Below are 19,010 nucleotides of genomic sequence, written 5' to 3' on the forward strand. Positions count from 1 at the left end.
ATTTACACTTCCAACACTTACTGTTCATTTTCTTTTTTAGCAACAGTCTAGAGAGCATTGATTTCTCACCTATGAACTGAAGACCTGTAGACAACATCAGAGTTATTCTCAGGGATCAGAAAAGTCATGTTCCTGGTCTAGCTTTGAGTAGAGACTGAATAAATGATATCTCAAAATATGATTGTTTTGAAATGTATCAAGATGCTGTTATGTATAGATAAAAAGCATTTGCATTTTATTAGCGTTTATGAATTCACGGTAGCATTTCATCATGTATTTTCACCAGTACTAAAAATATAACTAGTCATGAAGCATCTGTAATACATTTTTTTAGGTCTCAAAAAGGTGCTACCTTGTTTTAAAGATTGAGAACTACGAGTCAATATCACTAAGATGTCTTAGGACATGTCTTGACTATTGATTAGAAAATCACCCATATAAACTGTTTTGTCTTAAAGATTTGTCAGTAAGAAAGTCTATACGACTTGGCACCATACATATAAAGCAGATTTAATGACCAAGTCAACAGACTAAAAAGCACATCTCAGAACCATTAAAGGTTTTTTGGAACATACCTACCTACCTCCACCCCCGCCATAATAGAACCCCTTCTTTCTCTTATAGGGGTAAGGGAACGCACCAGCATTGTCTTATTCTGTGTTTTAAATAGTCTAAAGAAATTATAAAGACACAGACAGGGCTATATCAAGGTGGAAGTATTGTTTGACCTGTTTTCTTAGCTCGATCCTTGAGGCTTTCTAAATAGCTGTTGAAGTAAAAATCAAAGACTATTTCGGGTCCTGAGCATTGAGGAAGACAAGGGTGACATTTACTGAGCCCCTACTCTGAGCCAGATACTGTGCTAGTTCCTGTCTGCCTTTCTGTTGTGAATATGGAATTCCCATGACCACCCCTGAAATTTGATTTCTAATACAGTAAAGGAGAAAGCTGAGGTTGATAAAGGGCATGACTTGCCTTGGTTAGTAGATGGGAAAATTGGGATTTGAACCTTACATGAATTTCCCCTGACACTTAGAGGAAAATAGAATAAATGACCCATAATCTTATATTTTAAAAGATGGACAACTCTCAATTTTAAAAAGACCATAAAAAAAAAAAGATGGACAACTAACAAAGCCCCAGTTGCCTTCTTCCTCCTAATCTTCCCCTTTCACCTCAAAAGAGATTTCAGGGCTTCCCTGGTGGCGCAGTTGTTGAGAGTCCGCCTGTCGATGCAGGGGACACGGGTTTGTGCCCCGGCCCGGGAAGATCCCACATGCCATGGAGCGGCTGGGCCCGTGAGCCATGGCTGCTGAGCCTGCGCGTCCGGAGCCTGTGCTCCGAAATGGGAGAGGCCACAACAGTGAGAGGCCCACGTACCGCAAAAAAAAAAAAAGATTTCAGAATGAATGGTATGTGGATGAAAGACACTTGGATGTCAGTTAGAGTGTACTTATATCTCTTTGTTGAAGGAACCTTTTAGACATTGTTGCTATATATTTCAGTAGCTGAACATTTCTTTCCTGGGTATTTTTAGGTTCCTTTCTGGCAAAATTAATTAGTGTCATAGATCAAGCATATACTTTGAAGTCTGATAAAAATGTAAGAAAAAAGTCCAAAGAGGTCTCTAAGTCTCTCTCCAGTAACCTGAAAGAAGACATTTTAGAACCACCAAGCTACTGTCACTTTGATCAGTTGGCATTTCCTGTTTGTTCTCTTAAGTCTTAGGAATGCTAAGTCATTCAGATAATACTCTGTACACTTCCCAAGGGTATCAAGAGGCCCTTTAGTTTTGCTTGTTCATCTTATTTTCTGGCTTAAGAGAATGTGGTAGATATTTGGAAATGAGGACAGGTTCTGGTGGATGTAGTTCAGTAATGTTTGCAGAGGCTAGAGGGACTAGAGTCCTTCTCTCTCCATTATAGGACCAGACCTGAGGCTTAATCACAGCTATTTGTTCATTAGCAACTGCAGTCACTTTGCAGATACAGCCTTCACTTCCATAGGTCAACTCCTGAAGGTCTCCAGAATGCCTATTGCCAAACACCCTTAACAGTTAGGCCTTTGCCTGTTGGCAGAGTGTTTGTGAGAAACATTTGGCCTGACTGCTGGGCAGCACAGTCCTACTTAAGGCCACCTAGAAGTCTCAGTTTGGCAGCCTTTCCTTCACATTTACTTCTTTGGGAAGCTCTGTCAAGAAAGCTGTTGGGAGAGGCCATGATTCTAATATAATCTGATGTGCTATTTTTTCTCCTCCTCCTGTAGCCCGCCCCCCCCCCCCCGAGAAGAACTAGTTAATCAAGAGGTAGATTAATAAAGGATCTTAGTTTTCAAGAACCAGGATCCTAGGAACACAGAGACCAGAAGGATATCAACAGTTTCTCAGGGCCTGAGAACATGTCAGCTTTCATTGACGGGAGGGAACTGGTTGTCACACCTTGCCCCCCACCAAGATAAACTGGGGTTCTCTCCTTGTCATGCTGTGGGCCAGTTGTTCATTCCAGGAGCTTGCATTGTTAGGACCTCACTCAGGATGGGGTTGATCCAGGAGACTCAGTACCTTCACATGAAGGTGATTCATTGTGATTATCCTAGCCCAACTTTTAATGCCCAGCTCACTCCCCCATATTTTCATTATCTAGGGTGCCTCCCCTGTGCCATACAGCCCTGGGAGGCAAACCAATTCACAGGGTAGCAGTCTATCTTCCATAACTTGAATTTCAGTATTCGGCTATAGTCCAGAGAGGGATGTAAGTGGATTTTGGATTTTTCTGCATGTCTGTTGCCCAGTATCCCCACGGTTAACTTAGGGTTTATTTGGTCATGATACTCAGATTGTGGTCTCTAAATACTGTCTCCCACTGAAAGGAACCAGAGTTCCCTAGAGAAGTGTCTGATTCCAGCTGGGTATGCAAAATGAGCCTGGAACATCTTGCCAAACCAGAAACAAGGAAGCTATTGAGACTACAGAGTCACATAAAAGGTTCAAGAGCCAACCTGAAGAGGCTCGTTCTGAGCATCAATAAAAGTAGTAACATTTTAGTAGATCAAAACCCTTAAAATATGTTGAAAAACATGAGTTTGTAATTATACTAAGCAAACAAACAAAGAAACCCCCTCTGGTCAACACTAAGAATTCTGGGTAACCAAGTCATTATTTGGAGAATGATACAGGGAATGGATCTTGCCTTTGCTATACAAACTGAACCTCAAGACAACCAAATCATTGGTTATGGGAAATTTCTTTTTATAGAAATATTCCAACCAATAAATGGAGAAAGAAAGGATTACAAAAGCACCATTTGGCAAGCCATAATAAAACAATACACTTAGGCAATGATCATGAGTAACTGCCAACATCACAAAAAAGAGACAGACAGCCGCTGTTTCCTGATTCCAGACCCCTGGGCAGTACCTCTGTGAAATACTCTTGCAAAAAAGAAATTTGAATCTGATCAGCCTCTAGAGCAGAAGTTGGCAAACTTCCTGTGAAGGGCCAGGTAGTAAATGTTTCCTGGCTTTGCAGTCCAACTGGGCAGCTGTCTGTTCAACTCGCTGTAGGAGCCTGAATGCAGCCAGAGACAAAACAAAAAGTGTGGCCAGATCTGGCCCAGGAGTTTGCAGACTGCTGTTCTAGGTCTAACTACCAGTTTACAGGAAGTAAGGAAGACAGATGAGCTTGTTAAACAGCATCACATGAGTGCAGTTAGCAAAATCTAGACTGGGAAACTCTGTAGGACAAATAAGCTGGTTTCTTCAGTTAAAAATAAAGCAACTAGGGGAAGATTTTTTAAAAGACAAGAGACATATCAACCAGTTACAATGTTTGGAGCTTATTTAGATCCTGATTCAAATAAACTGTAAAATAGAAGGCAATCAGGAAAATTTGGACACTGACTAGATATTTAACATAATAAAGAGTTATTAATTTTTGAATGGGATAATGATATTATGTGTGTGTGTGTATTCCTTAGGTTTAGAGTATATACTGAAAATACTTTGAATTATATGCTATCTAGAATTTGCTTCAAAATAATCTTTGATTCTGAAAGAAATAAAATAAGCCACAAGTTGATAATTATTTTTTCTGGATGTTGGGTATTGAGGGTTTTTCTTGCATATATTTGAAATCTTTTATGACATAAAAAAATTTTAATATGTACATTTTACAAAATATATCACTTTAAACTTTTTTTTTTTTTTTTTTTTTTTTTGCGTTACGCGGGCCTCTCACTGTTGTGGCCTCTCCCGTTGCGGAGCACAGGCTCCGGACGCGCAGGCTCAGCGGCCATGGCCCACGGGCCCAGCCGCTCCGCGGCATGTGGGATCTTCCCGGACCGGGGCACGAACCCGTGTCCCCTGCATCGGCAGGCGGACTCTCAACCACTGCGCCACCAGGGAAGCCCTAAACATTTTTTAGAGAAGAAGAAGGGATGGAGTATTTTCTGTTAGGCACCCCTGGGTCCTCCTAAAACTGGTGGGAATTATCTGGCTAAGAGTTGGTGCCAGAAGAGTCTTTCCGGTGTTTTTTCCCCCCAAAGCTGTTTTCATACATCTTATCTGTTATTCTAAATAGACTCGACAGATATCATATTATTTATCATTTGAGCTGACAGATATCATATTATTTATCATTTGCTCATGGGTTCTATGTAACAGACATTTTGTTTTGTAAAAAAAAGAATTTATAAGGTTGAAAATAAGCTTCATCTTTTGTGACCAACTATACTAGGCTCCCATTGTTTAATCGATGAGCGTTTGTTCAGTGCAGGAGTCTGGCTACAAGGGCTTTTCACAGCCTGGGGCGGTAATGTGAGTGATGGCAACTGGTGGGGAGCAGAGGAGGCATGTAGGAAAGCAGGCGCCCAGCTCCTGGGGCAGTTGCTATGCAGGATGTCTGCCGTGGGAATGAGGGCCTGTGTTACCAGAACACCCATTCACTTTCCTTTTTCCTGAGAAGAACTCTAAATCTAGATTGTATGTGACATTGTCTAACTTTTAGTTGCTTAAAATATTTCTACAATGCCTTGTCTTCCAAACCAAACACTTGCACAGCTGGATTAGACCTCTGATTTAGCGTCTGCCCAATAGCAGGGCCCTAAATGAGAGCCTGTGGGCACCAGGATTCTAAAGTGCCCTGGCCCTGCTTTCTGTGAGCTTCCAGTCTAGTTGGGAGGAAAAAAAAAACATACTTGAAAAACAAAATGAGAGGTGTAGATAGGAAATGCTATGGGAATTCAGAGAAGGGGGTGGCTAACCCCATCTGGAGAAATTAGGGAAAGCTTCCCACAGGCCACAGAAGGAGTTGGGGGAAGCCCTGGTGTTCTAGGTGGAGAGCCAGGGAGAGAAGCAATGTCATGGACATGGGCAAGAGCAAGGCCCAGCAACAGGAAACCAACCCTTTGGGAGGAGAGGCAGTGGCCCTCCATAGCCCACGCATGAAGGATGTTTCAAGACAAGATTGTGTTCTGTACAATCAGGTAAAAATGGCAGCAAACAGTGGAAAGCATGGCACTGAAACTCAGCTGAGGATCTGAGCAGCAGATCAGAGTATCATCTTTCTAGAAGTGATGGTTGAAGTCATGGGGCCTGTAGAGAGTGTGTTTCTTTAATGCCTGCCATTGGCAGGTGGTACATTTATATAGGTGGTAGGGATGCTCTCTGAGTCTGGCATTTCAAAGCTACCAACCCATTGTTTATAACACTAAATCTTACTTAAAGCTCAAAGCAGCACCCAAATACTTCAAAAACATTCCCCACACTGGAAAGGAAAGGTTTGGAGTAAGAGAAACTAGAAGTCCATGGGGAAAGAGAAGCCCACATATGGAAGGATATGCCTGTGGTAATGGCTTTATTTATAGGTATATGATCTCCCTCCAAGGATGGCCTAAAGTAGAGACTTTTTCACTGTTAAGAAAAGATTATTCAAGAAATTGAAATATTATATAGATTATGATTGTCCATATTAATGCTATATAATACATTTGAGCAACATCTTTATTCCTTCCCTTATTTGAAAGTTTAAAGTGTAATTTCTCTTAAAAAATAAAACAGGATGTTATTATGTTCTTCCCATAATGAGAATCTCTTCATTCTAGAGAATAAGCATTTCAAAGCCTGATAACTCCAACAGTTATTTCATGTAAAAGACTATCTATTTGGACATGAATATGTGTTAATATTAGGAATGTTATCAGCCTATAATAATGTATGGATTAATACCCACTTTCCTGGCTACTGAACTTTGGAGAGAAGTGAAAGCTTAGTCTTGGACATGTACACAAGCCAGGTGAGTTTAGACCACTGAGCATTTAGCCTAGGAAACTGAGACCAAGAAGAAGTTATGCCCAGAACATAAATCAAAAATGATTCATTTGGAAATTGGTTCAAGATGGTGGAGTGTAAGGATGTGCACTCACTCCCTCTTGCAAGAGCACCAGAATCACAACTAACTGCTGAACAATCATTGACAGGAAGACACTGGAACTCAGCAAAAAAGATTCTCCACATCCGAAGACAAAGGAGAAGCTGCAATGAGACGGTAGGAGGGGCGCAAGCACAATAAAATCAAATCCCATAACTGATGGCTGGGTGACTCACAAACTGCAGAACAATTATACCACAGAAGTTCACGCACTGGAGTAAAGGTTGTGAGCCCCACCTGGAGGTCCGGCAATGGCAGGAGGAATTCCCAGAGAATCAGACTTGAAGGCTAGCGGGATTTGATTGCAGGACTTTGATAGGACTGGGGGAAACAGAGACGACACTCCTGGAGGGCACACAAAAAGTAGTGTGCACATCAGGACCCAGGGGAAGGAGCAGTGACCCCATAGGAGACTGAACGAGACCTACCTACCAGTGTTGGAGGGTCTTCTGCAGAGGTGGGGGGCAGCTGTGGCTCACCGCAGGGACAAGGACATGGGCAGCAGAAGTTCTGGGAAGTACTCCTTGGCATGAGCCCTCCCGGAGTCCACCATTAGCCCCACCAAAGAGCCTGTAGCCTCCAGTGTTGGGTTGCCTCAGGCCAAACAACCAACAGGGAGGGAACTCAGCCCCACCCATCAGCAGACAAGCAGATTAAAATTTTACTGAGCTATGCCCACCAGAGCAATACCCAGCTCTACCCACCACCATTCCCTCCCATCAGGAAGCTTGCACAAGATAGCCTTATCCACCAGAGGGCAGACAGCAGAAACAAGAAGAAATACAGTCCTGCAGGCTGTGGAATGAAAACAACATTTACAGAAAGACAAAATAAAAAGGCAGAGGACTATGTACCAGATAAAGGAACAAGATAAAACCCCAGAAAAATAACTAAATGAAGTGGAGATAGTAAACCTTCTAGAAAAAGAATTCAGAATAATGATAGTGAAGATGATCCAGGACCTCGGAAAAAGAATGGAGGCAAACATCGAGAAGATGCAAGAAATGTTTAACAAAGACCTAGAAGAATTAAAGAACAAACACGTAGAAGAATAAAAGAACAAAGAAACAGAGACGAACCATACAATAACTGAAATGAAAAATACATGAGAAGGAATCAATAGCAGAGTAACTGAGGCAGAAGAACAGATAAGTGACCTGGAAGACAGAATGGTGGAGTTCACTGCCACGGAACAGAATAAAGAAAAAAGAATGAAAAGAAAAGAAGACAGCCTAAGAGATGTCTGGGACAACATTAAACGCACCACCATTTGCATTATAGGGGTCCCAGAAGAAGAGAGAGAAAGGACCCGAGAAAATATTTGGAGAGATTATGGTCTAAAACTTCCTTAACATCGGAAAGGAAGTAGCCACCAAAGTCCAGGAAGCGCAGAGTCCCAAGCAGGATAAACCCAAGGAGAAACATGCTGAGACATGTAGTAATCAAATTGACAAAAATTAAAGACAAAGAAAAATTATTGAAAGCAGTAAAGGAAAAATGACATATAACATACAAGGGAACTCCTGTAAGGTTAACAGCTGATTTCTCAGCAGAAACTCTACAAGCCAGAAGGGAGTGGCATGATATACTTCGAGTGATGAAAGGGAAGAATCTACAACTGAGATTACTCTACCCAGCAAGGATGTCATCCAGATTTGACGTAGAAATCAAAAGCTTTATAGACAAGCAGAATCTAAGAGAATTCAGTACCACCAAACCAGCTCTACAACAAATGATAAAGGAACTTCTCTAAGTGGGAAACACAAGAGAAGAAAAGGACCTACAGAAACAAGCCCAAAACAATTAAGAAAATGGTAATAGGAACATACATATCGATAATTACCTTAAATGTGAATGGATTAAATGCTCCAACCAAAAGACACAGGCTCACTGAATGGATACAAAAACAAGACCCATATATATGCTGTCTACAAGAGACCCACTTCAGACCAAGGGACAAATACAGACTGAAAGTGAGGGGATGGAAAAAGATATTCTATGCAAACAGAAATCAAAAGAAAGCTGGAGTAGCAATACTCATATCAATAAAATAGACTTTAAAATAAAGAATGTTACAACAGAAGGAAGGACACTACATAATGATCAAGGGAACAATCCAAGAAGAAGATATAACAATTATAAATGTATATGTATATATGCACCCAACATAGGAACACCTCAATACATAAGGCAAATGCTAACAGCTATAAAAGAGGAAATCAACAGTAAGAGAGTAATACTGGGGGACTGTAACACCTCACTTACACCAATGGACAGATCATTCGGACAGAAAATTAATAAGGAAACACAAGCTTTAAATGACACAATAGACCAGATAGATTCAATTGATATTTATAGGACATTCCATCTGAAAACAGCAGATTACACTTTCTTCTCAAGTGCACATGGAACATTCTCCAGGATAGACCACATCTTGGGTCACAAATCAAGCCTTGGTAAATTTAAGAAAATTAAAATCATATCAAGCATCTTTTCAGACCACAACACTATGAGATTAGAAATGTTACAGGGAAAAAAATGTAAAAAACACAAATACATGGAGACTAAACAATTCATTACTAAATAACCAAAAGTTCACTGAAGAAATCAAACAGGAAATCAAAAAATACCTGGAGATGAATGACAACGAAAACATGACAATCCAAAACCTGTGGGATGCAGCAAAAGCAGTTCTAAGAGGCAAGTTTATAGCAATACAATCCTACCTCAAGAAACAAGAAAAATCTCAAATAAACAATCTAACCTTACACCTAAAGGAACTAGAGAAAGAAGAACAAACAAAACCCAAAGTTAGTAGAAGGAAATAAATCATAAATATCAGAGCAGAAATAAATGAAATAGAAACAAAGAAAACAATAAAAGATCAATATAACTAAAAGCTGGTTCTTTGAGAAGGTAAACAAAATTGATAAACCTTTAAAACCAGACTCATCACAAAAAAGAGGGAGAGGACTCAAATCAATAAAATGAGAAATGAAAAGGGAGAAGTTACAACGGACACTGCAGAAATACAAAGCATCCTAAGAGACTACAGTAAGCAACTCTATGCCAATAAAATGGACAACCTGAAAGAAATGGACAAATTCTTAGAAAGGTATAACCTTCCAAGACTGAACCAGGAAGAAACAGAAAACATGAACAGACCAACCACAAGTAATGAAATTGAAACTGTGATTAAAAATCTTCCCACAAACAGAAGTCCAGGACCAGATGGCTTCACAGGTGAATACTATCAAACATTTAGAGAAAAGCTAACACCCATCCTTCTCAAACTCTTCCAAAAAATTGCAGAGGAAGGAACACTCCCAAACTCATTCTGTGAGTCCACCATCACCCTGATACCAAAACCAGAAAAAGACACTGCCAAAAAAGAAAATTGTAGACCATTATCACTGATGAATATAGTTGCAAAATTCCTCAACAAAATACTAGCAAACAGAATCAAGCAACACATTAAAAGGATCATACACTATGATCAAGTGGGATTTATCCCAGGGATGCAAGGATTCTTCAATATATTCAAATCAATCAATGTGATACACTGTATGAACAAACTGAAGAATAAAAACCATATGATCATCTCAATAGATGCAGAAAAAGCTTTGGACAAAATTCAACACCTATTTATGATAAAAACTCTCCAGAAAGTGGGCATAGAGGGAACCTACCTTAACATAACAAAGGTTATATATGACAAACAAAGGAAACTATAAACAAGATGAAAAGACAACCCTCAGAAAATATTTGCAAACAAATCAAGGACAAAGGATTAATCTCCAAAATATATAAACAGCTCATGCAGCTCAGTGTTAAAAAAAACAAACAACCCAATCAAACAATGGGCAGAAGACCTAAATAGATATTTCTCCAAAGAAGACATACAGATGGCCAAGATACACATGAAAAGCTGCTCAACATCACTAATTATTAGAGAAATGCAAATCAAAACTACGAGGTATCACCTCACACCGATTAGAATGGGCATCATCAGAAAATCTACAAACAATAAATCCTGGAGAGGGTGTGGAGAAAAGGGAACCCTCTTGCACTGTTGGTGGGAATGTAAATTGACACAGCCACTATGGAGAACAGTATGGAGGTTCCTTAAAAAACTAAAAATAGAATTACCAGACTTCCCTGGTGATGCAGTGGTTAAGAATCCGCCTGCCAATGCAGGGGACACATAACCACAACTACTGAGCCTGCGCTGTAGAGCCCACGAGCCACAACTACTGAGCCCATGTGCCACAACTACTGAAGCCCGTGTACCTAGAGCCCTTGCTCTGCAACAAGAGAAGCCACTGCAATGAGAAGCCCGTGCGCCACAACGAGGAGTAGCCCCCACTCACCACAACTAGAGAAAGCCCGTGTGCAGCAACGAAGACCCAATGGAGCCAAAAATAAATAAATAAATAAATAATTTTAAAAAGTAAATAAATAAGATAAAAATAGAATTACCATATGACCCAGCAATCCCACTACTGGGCATATACCCAGAGAAAGCCATAATTCAAAAAGACACGTGCACCCTGATGTTCGTTGCAGCACTATTTACAATAGCTAGGTCATGGAAGCAATCTAAATGCCCATCAACAGATGAATGGATAAAGAAGATGTGGTACATATATACAATGGAATATTACTCAGTCATAAAAAGAACAAAATTAGGTCATTTGCAGAGACGTGGATGGACCTAGAGACTGTTATACAGAGTGACGTAATTCAGAAAGAGAAAAAGAAATATCGTATATTAACACATATATGTGGAGTCTAGAAAAATGGTACAGACGAACCGTTTTGCAGGGCAGAAGTTGAGACACAGATGTAGAGAACAAACATATGGACACCAAGGGGGGAAAGCCACGGGGGGGGGTGGGATGAACTGGGAGATTGGGATTGACATGTATACACTAATATGTATAAAATAGACAACTAATAAGAACCTGCTGTATAAATAAATAAATAAAATTCAAAAAAATTTAAAGAAAGAAAAACTGCTCAGATTCCGAGTTCTGCACAGCCCCTGACACTGTCCCAATGCACTGTTGTGAAACTACACACAGACATCTCACAAAAACTTCCTAAATCCAAGGAGCTAAGAAAAACACCCCTGGCAGCCTTCCCTCACTTTATAATGAAACTGTTCTTTTAGCAAAAAATTCACAACCAAGAAAAATTCTGCTAAATAAGGTGGGTATTTATTTGGGAGACCGTCTTTGGTGATTTCCAAGACCTTGGAACTTAGCTTTCTCTTGTAACTGTTGTTTTCTACCCATTTTACAATCTTCTACATAAGTCTATAGTATGTGGGTGAATCAACTTTAAGCTATCAGAGGCAAAACCAATATGATGTCCATTATGAGTATGCAGATTCAAATATTTATTCAAACATTTGCTGATCCAGGAGGATTTCTTTGGGAAGCTTGGGGAGAATAGCTAATGGCATACTGAAGGCAGATGCCAGAAGCCATCGTAATGCAAGAGTCAACAGTTCAGAGTGATGAAGTTGGTGCCAGTCACCGAATTTGGCCATTTGTAACAAAGAAGGTACAAATTGTTTTATACTTATGATGCCTTGGTAGTATATTAAACGTTAAAGAGGAAGTTTATTTCCAGAAAGAAAGAAGCAGGGGAGCGGACACAATGTCTAATTTTTAGACCAAATGAGTAGAACTTCCATTCAGGATTTGGAAGCTCTCCATTATCCAACAGGCTGAAAGTAACTCAGGGGATTGTCATGGTATTAGAGACAGTCCAAGGTGCCAAAGTCAAAACAGGCCACTCTGGCCATAGGAAAGCCCCAAGTGGGAGTGTATGTAGGTCACTTACATGTTTTGAATTTAGACAGGCTGCGTTTATACAATCAGTTTACAACTAAGCGCCGGATAAGTTCTGAATGTTCTAAATTTTTTATAATGTGCTTTTTTCCCAACATATAAGAAAATTGCACCATCACCTTGAACGATGGCCTTAATGGTTCACCTTGGGGCCCTGAGTGTTTGGTAGGGCGCTGGCGGGGAACTCTGCCTCTGCTGACAGGCCTCTTCCCACCCCAGTGAATTTCACTCTGCTTGAGAAGTGTTTGGAGCTAAGAGTGACTGAGGCTCAGGACTAAATTAGTCACGCTCAGTAAACTTTATATTGATGCAATGAAAAAGAATGAACAAAAATAGAAAGTGTATCAGCCATCAGGTTTGATCCCACACATATTTACTGAACATCTACTTGGGTGGGAAGAAGGACAAGTACGTAGAGAGGAAGACAAGGGAACACACGTGCCCGTTTTGCCCGATGCTGTCCTGGTGCCCTTTCTTTCCCTGGAGCACATGGACGTTATTTCCCCTCGCTCCAGGTCTCCTCTCTAAAAGACTCCCCTCTTTCTTGTTCTCTGCAGACACCCCCAACTTCCCCCATGTAAATGCACATAACAGGAGGACAAATTGTTTCCTGGGGAAACTTGTGCTGATCAGAAGCTTGGGTCTATAAGGGAGGAACCAAATTAGCCACATCTCAAATTCTGCTTTTGTTTTACCAGCTGCCGCTTCTAAGTTCTTATTTAATGAAAGTATTTGCTTTTCCATAAACACATGTAAATTTCCTACCTCTTGCTTGTCACAGCCAAAGAAAGCTCAGTAAGTGGTAATCAAGGAAGAAAGCATATTTCAAAAAAATCACTGTAATTGAGAATATCAGTGTAAACAACGCCATCTTCACAATTGATGAATTTGCCAATTGTTCTGCCGTCTTGTAGATTTAAGGGTGTCACTTAAATTTATTTTCATTAACAATTCATTAATTAAGAAAGTTATATATATGGTAAGAAAAAGAAAGTGTGTAGTTATAAGATAATCACAGCAACCCAAGGGATTCACTCCCTTATTTCAAACTCTCCAGTGCCTTCTTTCTTTTTTTTTTTTTCTTAATTTATTTGATCGCACTGGGTCTTAGTTGCAGCTCACCAGCTCCTCAGTTGCAGCACGTGGACTCCTTAGTTTTCATTCGCGGGCTCCTTAGTTGCGGCATGCAGCCTCCTGAGTTGTGGCATGTGAACTCTTAGTTGGGGCATGCATCTGGGATCTAGTTCCCTGACCAGGGATCGAACCCTGGCCCCCTGCATTGGGAGCGTGGAGTATTAACCACTGCGCCGGCGGGGAGCTCCCTCCAGTGGTTTCTCGTGACCCCTAGAATGAAATGCGAGAGCCATACCTGGTGTGACAGGCCCTTCAGGATCTGGCCCCTTTTTCTTCTTCACCTCCTCCCCAACCTCTCCCCTTCATGTCCCTTACATTGCTCCAACAATCCACTTTTGTTCCCACCTCAGGGGCTTCGCCCTGCCGTCCTTCTGCCTGGCACATCCTTCCCCCCTTTCTCGTCACTCAGCTCTCAGCACGCGTGTCCCTCTGCAGAGGTGGCCTCCCTGCCTGTCCTGTCCCATGCTCCCCCACTCCATTCACTCACATCGCCGTGTCTTATTGCTGTGGCCTGATCCGTCTCTGAAATGGCTTTATTGCCTCCTGGTTTATTTTCTGTCTCCCCTCTAGAATATAAACTCCAGGAGGGCAGGGGTCTTGGCCATCTTACTTACATTTCTATGCTCAGCACTTAGACAAGTGCCTGGCACACAGTAGGCTCTCAGTAAATATTGGTGTGATTGGATGAAGGGCGGTAGCAAGGATGGAATGATTAGAATTGTGTCTGGCACAGAGTTGGGACCAGCAAGTGGAAGTTTCCTTCCTCTCGCTCCGCATCCCCCTAACAAAATATATATAAAGGAAAACAATCTAATCTACACTGTTATGTCTTGAATATATTAAAGATATTCAGTTACACTGAGTATAGTAAATCATATCTAGCTGAGTATTCATTAAATGTAGAATGTAAATATTTTCTCGATTTCATTTTTCAGGTTGTCCTTGCCAGAAGGAACCATGAATTGGCATTTTCCTTTTTTCCTCGTGGCCACCGTGACATTGCCCTCTGTGTGCTCCCAGTTCAACCCCCTGTCTCTGGAGGAACTAGGCTCGGACACAGGAATCCAGGTGTTCAATCAGATTGTCAAGTCCCGGCCTCATGACAACATCGTCATTTCCCCCCACGGGATTGCGTCCGTCCTGGGGATGCTTCAGCTGGGAGCCGACGGCAGGACCAAGAAGCAGCTCACCACAGTGATGAGATACGGCGTGAATGGTGCGTGCGCCTGGGCCTGGCTGGCGGGACTTGCAGGAGTCCCAGTCTGGAGGGCCCCTGGCTTGGTCTTTGCTTACCACACAGAGGAGCAGAGCAGCTGGGAGGGGTCTTGCTGGTGCCCCCTGGGCTTGAGGGCCAGTCTCCTCTAAGGCACAGTGGCAATGCTAGGAGTTAGGAGAGCTGGGTTCTGGTCTCCGTTCGGTAGCTGTGGGGCTTTGGGCAGTCACTTGACCCCTTGAATGCCCCTGTTTTCTCATCTCTAACAAGAAAACTTCCCGTCTGCCCCCCCTCTATGTTGTACAGGGCTCAGAATGCATCATGGCTGTGAACGTACTTTTAAATCCGTAATCTGGGGAGGTGGGTGGGTGTGACCATGGAGGGCAGCCCAGGGCAGCCTTATGCTGATGGAACCGCTCTGCGTCTCAGTTGAGGTGGCAGACACACGAATCTCCATGGGGGGTAAAATTGCATAGAGCCATACACACACGCACGCACACGCACACACATACGTATGTAAAACAAGTGAATGAGCTCTGGGGACTGCACCAGTGGCAGTTTTCTCGTTGTGGATCTGTACTACCATCATGCAGGAAACTGGGTGAAAAGTGGAAATATACGGGACCACCTTGTATATTGTTTTGCAACTTCCCGTGATTCTATCATTATTTCAAAATAAAAAGCTATAAAGGAAGTTTGTTTAAAAGTAAGGCCCAGGGCTTCCCTGGTGGCTCAGTGGTTAAGAATCCTCCTGCCAATGCAGGGGACACGGGTTCGAGCCCTGGTCCAGGAAGATCTCACATGCCGCGGAGCAACTAAGCCCGTGAGCCACAACTACTGAGCCCGTGTGCCACAAGTACTGAGCCTGCGCTCTAGAGCCCACGAGCCACAACTACTGGAGCCCACGCTCCGCAACAAGAGAAGCCCCCACTCACCACAACTAGAGAAAGCCCGCGCGCAGCAAGGAAGCCCCGACACAGCCAAAAATAATAAATAAATAAATTAATTAATTAAATAAATTAAAAAAGAAAAGTAAGGTCCAATAGGAATGGTTTCGTTTTCTTGAAAGAAAGCCCCATTGTAATTACCTGTTTAAGCTTAAGAGCTTACATCTCCTAGTTCTGTCACTCAGCTTTAGCTCAGGTTTCTCACCCGAGTCCCCTTCCACTGCCCCCTCCACAGTGCTGGGCATGGGCCAGCGCCAGCCTTGGAGCCCTTCCTTGGCACCAGCCTGTGCCGTGACCTTGACAAGTCACATCTGACGTCCAGGTTTTAGTTGCTTTATTGGGAAGCGAGGACGTTTTCCCACCCACGTTCCTCCATTCCCACTGGCCATAAAGTTCTAGGAATCTTGACCACGTTGACGCCTTTGCTGGGAAAGGAGGAGAGATGGGGGTGTGCGTACTTCAGGGCTCCCCTCTGCGCCCCAGTTCGATCCTTCTCAGTGTAGCCCCCGGGGGCTGCCAGCACGAGATGCCCGCCCGCCCCGCTCTGTTTACAGGGCATTAAACTTTTGCATGAGTTTGCAGTTTGTTTACCTGTTGGAAGCACTGGGACACTAAATATTTGGAACACACCGTTATGCCCTTGCTTGGAAGCCCACAGAACTCCTGGTGATTTATAACTTCATAGTGAATCACCTACGGGGCTCCTGGCCTCTCCCAGCGCCATCCAGGCCGTGTCGGCCAGCACCATTCCCAAAGAGCAACTGGATTGTCGTTGTTTGTCTTCCCGCTGAACCACATTCATTTTCACTAGTGTTTCTAAAGTTTTGACAATATTGGTCTGTTGGCAACTCCCCCCAACCCCCATCTCTTCTTCCTCCCAAATCACTAGCAGTCGAGTTGTGGAATGACTTCAGTTCACATGAAGGGAGATCATGTGAACTCCCACACATTGGGGGAGCCCGGGTGGGTTTTCAGGCCCCGGTTTGGGCTCAGACTCTGAGAACTTAAGACAGCGGCACTCTGGTTGAGGGCGGAGGCAGGACAGTCTGGGGCACAGGAGGATCTGCCCTGATCTTTTCTGGGCAGGAGACTGGGGAGCGTGGAGGAGCTGAAAGGGACAAGTGCCGGGATTGGGCTGTGAAGTCTGCTGGTCCCTTCGTTGTACAACGTGCCTGCCCACTCCTGCTGGGCCTGCCCCCACAGAACCCGTGAGGGGTGCAGTCTCCAGAGGCCTCACAAAGGGCCAAACCGTGGGGCTCTTACCTGCCATCATTTAAGAAGGACAGGTCAGCTCTCCAGGGGACCGTCAAGGTGACTCTGCCGGTTGTTTTAGGACAGTGTCATTTTGAAAGGACCCCAAGCGAGTAAGACAGATCTGTAATTCGAGCTCTCTGTAGGAACACATTTCATCCTTTACAACTTATTTCCCTCTTTTCCATGCTCTGAAACTAAATGGAGCATGTATGAATGGTCTGTGTAAAATAAAGCTTACGTTGCCATAAAACGAATTCCCTTACATTGTGAGCTTCGTATCAAATAAAAATCACCTTGTTCTTGGATGGTGGCACATGGCCATTTTTTATAGTCTTTCTGATGCTCAACTTTATACCTTTTTTTCCCCAAAATAGAGAAAAATCGTGTTGTTAAATCTTTGGCAAGAAAGGAAATAGCGCTTAAGATTGTTAAGAAAGAGAGACGGCATTAGGAAGAGTCCTTTGGTTTATTCTCCCATGGCTACATAACTGAAGAGCTTTCCAGTCTCGCTATTGACCTGGCGCCAGGAAAGTCTTCCAGGAGAGCCAGGTCTACTTGGGGAAGCTGTGGAGAAGGCCTCGAAGATGCCTGCTTTGAGGCTAGAAGCGCAATTGATCTTTAGGGGCTATTAATAGTTATACTTCATTCTACACCCTCCCTTTTCTTAACAGAAGGCCACTGAGAAAGCAGATGACTTAGTCTCTTGCTACGCGTACTAGTTTTGTTTCTACTGTTCTTATTTGCCATAATATAGAAGATATTAAAAAAAATAATAACCTTCCTACATTCTTGCGGAAATATTGCTGCATTTTCTCCTTTCTCCTTCAGGAGTGGGTAAAGTATTAAAGAAGATCAACAAAGCCATCGTCTCCAAGAAGAATAAAGATATTGTGACGGTGGCCAATGCCGTGTTTGTGAAGAATGGCTTTAAGATGGAAGTGCCTTTCGTCACGAGGAACAAAGACGTGTTTCAGTGTGAAGTCCGGAACGCGAACTTCGAAGACCCCGCCTCTGCCTGTGACTCCATCAACGTGTGGGTTAGGAACGAGACCAGGGGTGAGTGGCCACGGCTCCCGGGAATGAGCGGGTGTGATTTTCCACTTTGTGAATGAAAGCGTGAGTTGGGCTCTGAGACCGTCACTGGGGCCTGCGTGTCCGGTGGCCCTTCTGTTGTGAAAGGCCTGGACCCACTGACTGCTCCGCCCTTTCTCTCTCAGAGCCCCGCGGCTCAGTCCGCCTTCCTACCCTTTTCCTGCCGCCATCACCTGTGCCCCCTGGGGACTTGTCTCCCCGTGGCTCTCGGGCAGCAGGGCGGAATACCGCTCTGCAGACTCTCTTCTTTCTTCGCAGCATCTCATCTCCAGAGCCCCTGCCCACAGGCCCTTGTCTGTTTCGAAGGTTTTAGTGCTCATTCCTTCCTACTTCTGTATCCACATTCCCTTTGCCCAGAATGTGCTTCTCAGCCTTTAAGATTCGGGATTGAGCTCTCCCCACACCTTCCTTGTCTCTTTCTTTTTACATTGACGTATAATTGATGTACAATATTATATAAGGTACAGGTGTACAATGCAGTGATTCACAATTTTTAAAGGTTATACTCTATTTATAGTTATTATAGAATGCTGGCTATATTCCCTGTGTTGTACAATACATTCTTGTAGCTTGTTTTATACCTAATCGTTTGTTCCTCTGAACCCCCTGCCCTTGTGATGCCCCTCCCCCTTCCCTCTCCCCTCCCCTTCCTCACCTCTTGCTTCTGTCCTCCCAGGAAGTAGGTGGCTCCCCCGGTTATGATGGGCATATGCTTATCCACGACTGCACCCTTTTTTAGAGCACATCCACACTATGTGATTACTTGTGTACGTGCATCTCTCCCTCCACGAAACTGAAGAAATGTCTAACATCAGTGTTTTTAGCCTGTTACGTTGTAAACTTCAGGTTCAGGCGGAAACATTCAGAGGGAGAAGTAGGTCCAGAACATCAGAGGAAAGTTAAGGCTAGAAATAGAGATTTGGGAACCGTTTTTCACCGAAGGGGAGAGTTAAAGTCACAAGAGTGGAAGCAAAAGAGACTCAATGAGGAGAGTAAGCCCAAAGACAAAACTTGGGGGAACTCTGGCCTTTCGGGTCATGTCTCTCAAAGAGTGGTTCCTGGGGCGCGTGTTTAGAATGCAAATCTCT

The 19,010-nt window shown here is 43.1% G+C and overlaps 1 protein-coding gene across 5 annotated transcripts in view; it reads left to right on the forward strand.

The window, feature by feature from the left end:
* Window positions 1–19,010, forward strand: part of SERPINE2 (serpin family E member 2) — a 75,245-nt gene that overhangs the window by 32,691 nt on the left and 23,544 nt on the right. For all 5 annotated transcript variants that reach the window (XM_089916300.1, XM_089916299.1, XM_030760410.2 and 2 more), the window contains 2 exons: window positions 14,352–14,632; window positions 17,659–17,886. In XM_089916300.1, coding sequence (XP_089772426.1) covers window positions 14,374–14,632; window positions 17,659–17,886 — 487 coding nt within the window. In that variant the 5' untranslated portion in view covers window positions 14,352–14,373. The remainder of the gene's footprint in view (window positions 1–14,351; window positions 14,633–17,658; window positions 17,887–19,010) is intronic.

Source organism: Delphinapterus leucas, chromosome 8 (genome assembly GCF_059928025.1).
Source record: "Delphinapterus leucas isolate spDelLeu-1000000601 "Yukka" chromosome 8, BTC_Dleu_Yukka2, whole genome shotgun sequence".
In the NCBI taxonomy this organism is placed as follows: Eukaryota; Metazoa; Chordata; class Mammalia; order Artiodactyla; family Monodontidae; genus Delphinapterus; species Delphinapterus leucas.